Source organism: Megalobrama amblycephala, linkage group LG22 (genome assembly GCF_018812025.1).
Source record: "Megalobrama amblycephala isolate DHTTF-2021 linkage group LG22, ASM1881202v1, whole genome shotgun sequence".
Taxonomy (NCBI): Eukaryota; Metazoa; Chordata; class Actinopteri; order Cypriniformes; family Xenocyprididae; genus Megalobrama; species Megalobrama amblycephala.
Genome location: NC_063065.1, coordinates 2,908,033 through 2,919,236, shown reverse-complemented (window position 1 = coordinate 2,919,236; position 11,204 = coordinate 2,908,033). Strand labels below are relative to the sequence as shown.

At 37.4% G+C, this 11,204-nt stretch overlaps 1 gene segment (V, D, J or C); it reads left to right on the top strand.

Annotated features, from left to right (window-relative positions):
• Window positions 1–568: 568 nt before the first annotated feature.
• LOC125258562 lies at window positions 569–5,357 on the top strand. The segment is given in 3 exon segments: window positions 569–853; window positions 4,707–4,916; window positions 4,999–5,357. Coding segments are annotated over 2 exon segments (408 nt in total).
• The last annotated feature ends 5,847 nt before the right edge of the window (window positions 5,358–11,204 follow it).

Below are 11,204 nucleotides of genomic sequence, written 5' to 3'. Positions count from 1 at the left end.
CAATATTTTAAAGTCATTGATATTTTTGATCATGTACTTTTATTATTTTTTCTTCCTAATATTATACAGTAAAGATCTGAGGAACTGAAGCTGTCGATCACACAGCGAGAGTTTATCTGGACACTTCCCAAAACTCCTGTTATAATCAGTGACGCTCTTACACTACACAATCAATCTCTGACTGGATTTACATCGTGTTTGCATTGTTAGTTATGGTGAAAGCATTTCTGGAGTGCAGAAATTTAGTTGTAATGACGAGATCACTGCATTCACACCATCAACAGACTGTCTGTCATCTGCTCAGTTTCTCATCACTGCAACCTTCCCTGTGATGAACAGATCGAAATATAAGACAATAATCAACACTTTTCACCATTCGTTCATTTAGACAGCTGTAATAGTAAAAATGTAGTGATAGTATTCGAGAAGGTTTCACATGTAAACAATCAGAGCGCTAAAATCAGAGTGGAAATAGCCATTTATTTCTAAATGATGACAATTATTTGATGTAAAAATCATATTAACATTATAAGTGCACCTCAGGAAACATTAAAAATAATAATAAATCAGTTGGTGAAGCGACTCAGACGCCTGCAGTGAAATCTGTTCATCTAGGAAACACATTCACCATGTCCTGTAAAAGCAGTCCTGACGTCTATCAGAGTTGGGATCATCAACCTCTATCCTGGTTCAGTGATAAAGAGTCAAAAACCTCCGTCAGTCAGAGTCACAGTGATTTGTGCTAGAAACACTGAATAAGTTCATTCACAAATATGAGGCTGCAGCAGATGAGAAGATTTGAAGTCAATAACATCATTTTAGAGCTTCAGACGACTGAGAATATCGAGCACAGGTGAGATTATCAGAGATCCAAACACTGAAGGGTTCATCCTAGACCATTTGTCTATTTAACCCCAAATTTATCTCTGTATCATCTAGATACCCTGAAGACATCAAACAAGTGATCAACAGAATTTGGATTCATCAGATTGTTGAGAAGAAATAGTTTTATAAGTGTATTGAGCCATGGCTAAATGAACTATCTTCTAAACGCTTTGACTAATTAAAATCCTTTTGATAACTTTTGTCATTAGTGTCTATAGATGACATGCAAAATGGTAAAGTGGTTTAGGAGATTGAAAAAATGTTTTCGGCAACTCACAATGGCTGACGGACTACAACATGTTGTACTAATGTTGTCCACTAGAGGGAACCACAGGATAAGAAATCTATTTTTCTATCAGTTTCCATCAGTTTGAATGGTTGAATCCAAAATTCACAGAACTTCATACACATGGACAACAAGACTTTCTGAGTAAACATGCCGAGATTCAGGAACTTTTTTTAAATCAGTCATTTCTATGAATGGGATTCAGAGATGAAGGTCATAATACTAATGCTGTCCACCAGAGGGAGCCACAGGACAACAAATCCTTTCAGATCTCTTTATGAAAGTCTGTGTAAATGGTTCAATAGATTGACTTGTAGTATAAAAAATGCATATAGGCCTAAATTCATTATAGTTTCATAAAGTTTAATAAAGCCCAATATAATTAATTATTTCCAAAATACTTACAGATCATTCATTTTCATATTAATATTCATTTTATACTATACTATTGAAAACATATTTGTTGTTGTCAGACGTGACTGAATGTATTGCCGTTCAATTGAAGGAAAGAGACAATATTATCTGTCTATTTTAATATAGTACATAGAATAATACTTCCATAAAGAGATATTAAAGACTCATATTTTATTTGGAAAGACACATGGCCATTGCTGTACCGTCTACTACACGATTCAAAGTGTTTCTGGATTGAAGTTTCTGAGCTGTAAAAGATCCCAATAACAATTCAAGCTACAAGTTAATCGTATTATGCTAGAGGATGTTCATGTGCATTAAAGCTGTCTAAAGACCAAGAGTTTGTCTTACATTGGCCATATAACCTGTTACGGCCAGGACTACAGTACCTGTTTGTCACTTTGGGTGGCGCAATTGCATACAGTGCTATAATATATACTGTTTAACCGTTTAAATACACACTGGAGCCCCATCGAATAAATTCATCACTGCATTAACTCATTATTATTCACCTCGTCCTTTCCTGTTCTTCAGTGGTGTGTCTGTCTGTTCACACCGCCCTCTAGTGGCACAGTGATGTAGTGCAAGATAACATGAATAAAACTGTTGAAGGGTTTCTGTCATCAGTACAGCTGTGATCACCTGCGGTCTCGTACCTGCAGCCGAATTACAGTCGAGCTGATGATCACTAAAGCACTTTTGCTCATGTGATTTTGCTTAGATGATTCAATTCAATTCACATTTATTTGTATAGCGCTTTTCACGATACATATCATTTCAAAGCAGCTTTACAGAGAATGCATGTCAACATTACAATTTAAGAATGCAGTTAGCAAATATTATAATAATTTAGGCAATTAATTTACATCACTGTTAGCAGTTTAACTGAAGGTAGAAGCAATGAGCTCCTGGAAAAATGAATTACATTAACAATAATAGGATATAGAAATTGGGCAATGTGCATGTTGATCCAGATGATTGCGTCTTCTGAAGTCCTCGCAGGAGTTGGTGCCGTCTCTTCATAGGTGTTGGTCATCTGAGGTCTTCTTAAGAGGCTGGATCCAAACTGAAGCTGATGTCCTCTCTAGTCAGAACAGAAAAACAGAAAAGCAAATGGAGAATAATTAGCGTAGCTGCTGTTCATAACATTAAGCAAAGATAGTCACATGCAATTGATCTGGTATGAGATGCATTATGTGAATGCTTGGCTAAAGAGATGCGTCTTTAATCTAGATTTAAACTGGGTGAGTGAGTCTGAGCCCCGAACATTATCAGGAAGGCTATTCCAGAGTTTCGGAGCCAAATGTGAAAACGCTCTCCCTCCTTTAGTGGACTTAGATATCCTAGGTACAACCAGAAATCCAGAGTTTTGTGATCTTAAAGAGCGTGAAGGATTGTAGGGCGACAGAAGATCAGTTAAGTACACAGGAGCTAAACCATTTAGAGCCTTATAGGTCATTAGCAATACTTTATAATCAATACGGAACTTAATGGGTAACCAGTGTAGAGATGATAACATTGGTGTTATATGATCATATTTTCTTGAACTGGTAAGAACTCTAGCAGCTGCATTTTGTACTAATTGTAGTTTATTTATTGAGGAAGCAGGACAACCAGCTAATAATGCATTACAGTAATCTAGTCGAGACGTCATGAAAGCATGAACTAACTTTTCTGCATCAGAAATAGATAACATATTCTGTATCTTAGCAATGTTTCTGAGGTGGAAGAAGGCTGTTTTTGTAACATATGAAATATGATTTCAAAGGACAAGTTGCTGTCTAATATAACACCCAGGTCTTTAACTGTCGAGGATGGAGTAACAGTACATCCTTCTAAATGCAGATTGTAGTCTGAGAGATTCTGTGTACAGGTTTTTGGCCCAATAAGTAATACTTCAGTCTTATCTGAATTTAATAGAAGAAAATTACTAGTCATCCAATGTTTTACTTCTTTAACACACTCTGTCAGATTGGATAATTTAGAGATTTCATCTGGTTGTGTTGAAATATATAACTGAGTATCATCGGCATAGCAGTGGAAACTAATTCCATGTTTTCTTATAATATTGCCGAGTGGCAGCATGTAGATTGAAAATAGCAGAGGGCCTAACACCGATCCTTGTGGCACTCCATAGTTTACTATCGTTATCTTAGATTTTTCCCTGTTTATATAAACAAAATTGTGTCGGTCTGATAGGTACGATCTAAACCACCGCAATGCCTGGCCCTGAATACCAGTGTAATTTTGTAGTCGATCTAGGAGTATTTTATGATCTATAGTGTCGAACGCAGCACTGAGATCAAGTAACACTAGTATTGAGACACAGCCTTGGTCAGAAGCTAGAAGTAAGTCGTTTGTAATTTTAACGAGTGCAGTTTCTGTGCTATGATGAGATCTGAATCCTAAATGAAATTTTTCATAGATAGCGTTTTTTTGCAAGAAGGAGCACAATTGGACCGACACCACTTTTTCTAGTATTTTAGACATAAATGGAAGATTTGAAATGGGTCTGTAATTTGCCAATAGATTTGGATCTAATTGTGGTTTCTTAGTGAGAGGCTTAATAACTGCTAGCTTGAACGGTCGTGGGACGTGACCTAGAGATAAAGACAAGTTGATAATATTGAGAAGAGGCTCTTCTGCTACAGGTTAACAATTCTTTCAGTAGTTTAGTGGGTATTGGATCTAATAAACATGTTGTTGGTTTAGACGCAGTGATAAGTTTATGTAAGCTCTTCCTGTCCTATAGTTGTAAAGCACTGCAACTGTTCTTGAGGGGCGATAATTGAGGCTGAATCATAAAACTCTGTTAAAGGTTGTACATTTACAATTTATTTCTGATGCTCAGTAAAGAAATTCATAAAGTCATCACTACTAAACTGCAATGAAATGTTTTGTTCTGGTGATGTCTGTTTATTTGTTAATCTAGCCACTGTACTAAACAAGAACCTTGGATTGTTTTGGTTATTTGATGATGATGATGAGTTTCATCTACATTTCATTTTCACTGTTTTTTCACACGTGGTTTGAATTGTTCTAAATTTTATGCCACATTTTTAAAGTTCAGTTATTGGTATATCATGATTACATGATCCATATTTGAAGTTGTGATTGACAGGATGAGATGAACGAGCTCCTCCTGAACCTTCATTTAGAGCCTCATTTAAATACAGAATGAGTTCATTTGCATATTGATCAGATGCTTCAGTGCTCTGAGAGTGTTTATAGTGCTGTGAGTTTAACACTTCATCACTGACACACACAACAATCTTCATCAACATGACCTTCATCATCATCTTCATCTGGACTCTCACAGCGTTTGCTCAAGGTTTGTGGAGCACAAGTTTGATATCAATTCATTTCTTCAAGTATATTGTCAAAGTTTTGAGTTGATTTTCTTCTTGTTTCAGAGTGTAGAGGACAGATCACCGTCACTCAGAGTCCCTCAATGACAGCAGCTCAACCAGAACAAACTGTGAACATCAACTGTAAAACCAGCACAGATGTGCAGAGATGGCCTAGTGGAGATGAAGGTTTAGCCTGGTACTTACAGAAACCTGGAGAAGCTCCTAAACTCCTGATTTATTATGCAAACAACCTCCAGTCAGGAACTCCATCTAGATTCAGTGGCAGTGGATCTAACAGTGATTTCACTCTGACCATCAGTGGAGTCCAGACTGAAGATGCTGGACTTTATTACTGTCAGAGTTTCCATTGCAGAAGACGTTCTGATGGTCATTGTGTGGGTGACCATGTGTTCACACAGTGATAAAGAGTCGTACAAAAACCTCCGTCAGTCAGAGTCACAGTGACTGAACTGATACTGCAGCTGCTCACACACTTTCACACACTTTCACACACACTCAACAACAGACACTCAAAACAATACTACATAAAGAAATTCACTTCAAAACGTTTCCTTCGTTCACTGTGAATCTATCACAAAATTTTAACAAAGCAAGTTACATTGTTATGCCAGTAGATGGTGACAAGAGACTGGCTTAATGAGTGAGTGAATAATTAAGTCATGAATCTAATGCCGAGTTCACACTGCCTGATTTTAGCCCAACAGATTTTGCGAAATCGCCAACAAAAATGAAATCAGAGGCAAATAGGTGCTCATTCGCGCAAATGACAAAGCAATTCTTGCTGGCTAACATTTCGAGACTGGAATTATTAAAAATGACCTTGCATTATCTTTATCACTTCCCGCGTGTTTGGTTGTGAAACGTAGTTTGCGGACCAGAAAGAGTTGACGGCAATTCTTCCTAGTCATGCAATGTGAAACCCTCTGTCGCTGATCCATCATGTAGTGTGCACAGCAGAGACTGAACGCTACCCCAGATAGTCGTGCAGTGTGAAAAAAACAGTGATCTGATGACTTTAAAATCACGCAGTGTGAACTCGGCATAAGGCTATGTTCCGCTGTCAGTTTAATCCGATTAATTGTGTATCCAATTGAAATCTGATCTAAAATTATTGACATCCACACTGTGTATCGCAACTGTTCAGATCCGATTTGTGTGTCCATGCGGCTCTTTAGTTTTCCTGAATATCTGCATTGATTTCTATGGCAATGATGTTGCATTAGTAGACATACATTAAAAACAACAACAACCAACATGGAGGGGTTTGCAATACAGATGTTGTCTTATTTACAACATGACATTGTGAAGCTACTCCATCTTATAATACAGCGGAGGGAGGCTGGTATGTTTGGCTTTATTCTGCTCCGTCGTCTTCACTGGTCTCAAAACGTGTCTCCGTTATATTGCCATTTTCTGCTCGTCCCACATTTTGCAACAACACAACCTTCTTTCTGAAGCGACTTTCAACAAGACTCCTACAACAACTTCTGACATTTACGTTTTACGTGGCATGAGAAAGTCACATAAACCATGCGAAATCTGATCAGCTAAAACGGATTTCAAGAATTTGAATAGGATTTCAAACCATATATGAATGAGCTCAAAACAGATTTGTAAAATTGCATTTCATGTGATTTTTGGCTGTTCACACCTGCTAAATCTGATTGGATTTAAATTGCACAAAAATTGGATTTGGACTGACAGTCTGAACGTAGCCTAAGTAAACTGATTCAAAACATTGATTCATCCAGAAACTATTAGGTATGTTTGACTTGAACAGCGTTGTGCAGACCGATGTGTGCGACATTAAAGTACATGAAGAGATTAGACAGCAGATGGCTCTGTATGATTTCAAATGGCTCTCATAATACTTTGATCTCATACACCGATCGGTCAGTGCAGCTCCGCTTCCAGTCGAACACACCTATTCTTTATGAGTGAGTCATTGAATCATTCACTGAAATTATTTGTTGAAAACACTGACTCATTCAGGAATGTGCTGTTCGTTTGAAACTATTTCAGCTGAATGAGCAAAAACAAAGTAACTATTGTCAATATTGAGTTTAATATGTAAATTACTCATAAGTCACTTTTGATCTGACATTCAGACCATCTGATGTTTCTTTATATCAAACATGGAGATGTGAAATGTTTTGTGAAATCTCAATGAAACCACATTAAACCATCTTAAACCTGTCACTGCTGAAGCGTTTGCATAGAGAGAGTGTTTTACATGAGCGACACACGCTTCAGTGCTCTGCATGTGTTTATAACTCTGTCAAACATCAAACATGATCAACAACTGTTTTTCACTAGAACTGACCTACAACCAACAAAATGACTTTCAGCACCATTTGATCTGGACGCTGGCAGTATTATGTCGAGGTTTGTGTCAGTAAAGATTACAGACATTATTTACTTGTTATTTTTATGTGTTGTGAAGATATATGGTTGTAAAAGTGTTTGTGATTTCTATCTTTCTCTCTTGTCAGAACTGTTGGTCAGGTGACAGTGACTCAAACTCCCTCAGAGCTGCTCTCTCAAACTGGACAATCAGCACTGCACTGTAAAAAATGACCGTGATAACAGTAAAAGACTGTAAAAATGCTGCGGTTAAAAACTGTTAATTGGTTTACAGAAAGTTTCCGTACTATATACGGTGAATAACTGTAATAGATCTAACGGTACATTTAATGTAATTTTACGGTAAAATACCGTTAAATTCACAGTTTTTGAAAGTGAAAAATAACAATTCATTGTAAAATTTACAGTGAAAAACCGTAAATTGACATTCCCACAATTCCCTGCGTGACACTTACATTTGATATATTTTTGTTGAAATACTCTGTTTCTTCTTGTTTTTCTCATTTTTTCTAATCAGTTATGTACATTAGGGTTTTTGTAATGTCTAATGTTGTTAAATATGTTTATGGTTTTTAAAATTTCATGCATGTACCATGATGGTGTTTAGTGTGTTTGAATGACACTGTGTGCACCTTCTATATATTAGTATTGTCCTTCTCAGCTTTGGAAAAGCTCTTGTGATGAACTTGATTCATCATGTGACTCTCATCACCACTGTGTTTGGTGACTGTCAGTGTATTATAAAGATACAAAACAGATATTGACTTCATTAGTGTAAATTAACATTATATCAGTTAATGAAATATGTTATTTTACCGTAAATTTTACTGGGATTTTTTTTACAGTGTACTGAAATCAGTGTTAAATATACATATTTAAAAGTAAAATTCACTGTAACTCGTAAGTATGTTTCGGTTTGATGTCATTTTTAAGTATTGTTCTGGTAACAAGCTGCCGGTATTTTTCCGTAGAAACAACGGATTTTTTTACAGTGTGTGACCTGTAAAACTAGCAGTGATCCAGAATCCTGGTGTAATGGACAGTGTCTTAGCTGGTACTTACAGAAACCTGGAGAAGCTCCTAAACTCCTGATTTATGCAACAAACCTCCTCCAGTCAGGAACTCCATCTAGATTCAGTGGCAGTGGATCTAACAGTGATTTCACTCTGACCATCAGTGGAGTCCAGACTGAAGATGCTGGACATTATTACTGTCAGAGTTTCCACTATATCAACAGTAAAAGGGTGTTCACACAGTGATAAAGAGTCGTACAAAAACCTCCGTCAGTCAGAGTCACAGTGACTGATACTGATACTACCTGATCGTGATTGCAGAAAGATTTAGGTCTCATAACCGCAGTCAACAGGTCATCTCCACTGAAGTGAATGGATCACGCCGATCGAGCCAGATGTTAAAGGAAAGGGGATGTGAGGATTTGTGGAGACTTGAAGGTAACAGTGAATCCGGGCCTTTGTGTTGAACGTTACCCGATTCCACAAATAGAGGATTTATTCACATCATTAGCAGAGGGTCAACGCTTCACCAAACTGAACCTCTCCAGTGCATACTTACAAGTGCCCTTGACAGAAGATTCACACAAATGCCTCACTATCTCCACGTCAAAGAGGCTCTTCTGTTACAATCAATTACCATTTGGTATTGCTTCGGCTCCTGCAATTTTTCAAAGGGCCATGGATCAGATTTTACAATGTTCATTGCTATCTAGTGACATCTCAAGAATGTAGACGCAGTCCTCAGTCATCTGGATGAGTTTGGGCTGTGTGTCCAACACGAGAAATGTGAATTCTTTAAAGATTTGCTGCAGTATTTGGGGCACATCATTCATGCTCAGGGTCTTCATAAGACACCAGAAAAGGTCAGGACAATCGTGGATGCGTCTGCACCGAAGGACGTCAGTCAACTTAATTCATTTCTGGGAATTGTAAACTATTACAGTCAATTTATCCCTAACCTTGCATCAGTGTTAGCAAGAAATTACTCAAGAAAGTACTGAATTTCTACCAATATCTGTACAGGTGAAAGTTTACAACGCTTACAGACCACCGTCTGCTGACAACAATCTTCAGTCCAACAAAAGCCATTCCATCCATGGCTGCGGCTCTGATATAGAGAAAGAAAAATACATAATTCACCTCTCTGTGTTTAAAATCACCATGAAATCAAAATTGACCATAATGTTGCAGTATTTATTATAAATTGATTTTTAATGCACATCATTATTTGTTAATATTCAGCTAAGTTTTTAATGTTCACAATTATATTTGATGTTGTGATTGACAGGATGAGATGAACGAGCTCCTCCTGAACCTTCATTTAGAGCCTCATTTAAATACAGAATTAGTTCATTTGCATATTGATCAGATGCTTCAGTGCTCTGAGAGTGTTTATAGTGCTGTGAGTTTAACACTTCATCACTGACACACACAACAATCTTCATCAACATGACCTTCATCATCATCTTCATCTGGACTCTCACAGCGTTTGCTCAAGGTTTGTGGAGCACAAGTTTGATATCAATTCATTTCTTCAAGTATATTGTCAAAGTTTTGAGTTGATTTTCTTCTTGTTGTGTGTTTCAGAGTGTAGAGGACAGATCACCGTCACTCAGAGTCCCTCAATGACAGCAGCTCAACCAGGACAAACTGTGAACATCAACTGTAAAACCAGCTCAGATGTGGCCTGTGTACATAGATTCAGGATACATCTTGAGCTGGTACTTACAGAAACCTGGAGAAGCTCCTAAACTCCTGATTTATTAGTGCAAGCTACCCTCCAGTCAGGAACTCCATCTAGATTCAGTGGCAGTGGATCTAACAGAGATTTCACTCTGACCATCAGTGGAGTCCAGACTGAAGATGCTGGACATTATTACTGTCATGAGTAGACACGACATCAACAGTAAATATGTGTTCACACAGTGATAAAGAGTCGTACAAAAACCTCCGTCAGTCAGAGTCACAGTGACTGAACTGATACTGCAGCTGCTCAAAGGAGGATCTGAAACAACATCGTCACACAAACATCTGAAATAAAATCATCTAAATTAAGCTTTTTTATAAATTATTGAGGTCAGAAATCAAAGCATTAGCTGAGAGAAACAGACAAAGTCCATCAGTGTCACTGTTAAATTTCCTCATATTCATACCCTCTTTAGGCAGACTAAAAATGTTGTGGAAAATGTATATCTGCCTTGAGATTTTGTGCTCTTATAGATCAGTGACATGATTGAGATCTACATGTGAGTCGTCCACCATATTGGATCAGTCAGATCTGGTCCGTGAACACTGGAGAGCAAGTGAACTCCTGACTGCATCTGCAACCTCTGTAATAAAGTTTCATGAGAACTAGTTAAATAGTAAAATCACTGTGGGGCATCGATTATAAAACACAAAGTTCCATTAGTTGCTTTTATTTGAGAAATGGATCAACATGTGGATCAAGGTGTGGTTATTATACAAAAGAACAACAATACTGACATAAATCACAAGTATAAAAACATCAAACACTCATAAATAGTTGCAGAAACATCAAGCAGCAAAACAATCAAATCAACTTCCACTTGATGAACACACACAGTCCTCTATCAGAACACAGTCCAGACCTCAACTCTCATTCTAGTGATTTCCAGCATGTCCACGAGCTCCAAGAGGAAGATGTGTGGCAGATATTTAAGGAATAATCAGTATCGCCCTCTACTGCCTCATTCCCTTCATAACCTCATTCACATATGAATATCTATATATGCAATAGACATTAGCTGCTATTTTCACAGCATTTAGTTGATCATTAATGTGATTTTACATATTGAGTTATACAAAAACACAAACCAGCACATCCTCACCTCTGAAAGGTTTTCCTCTGTC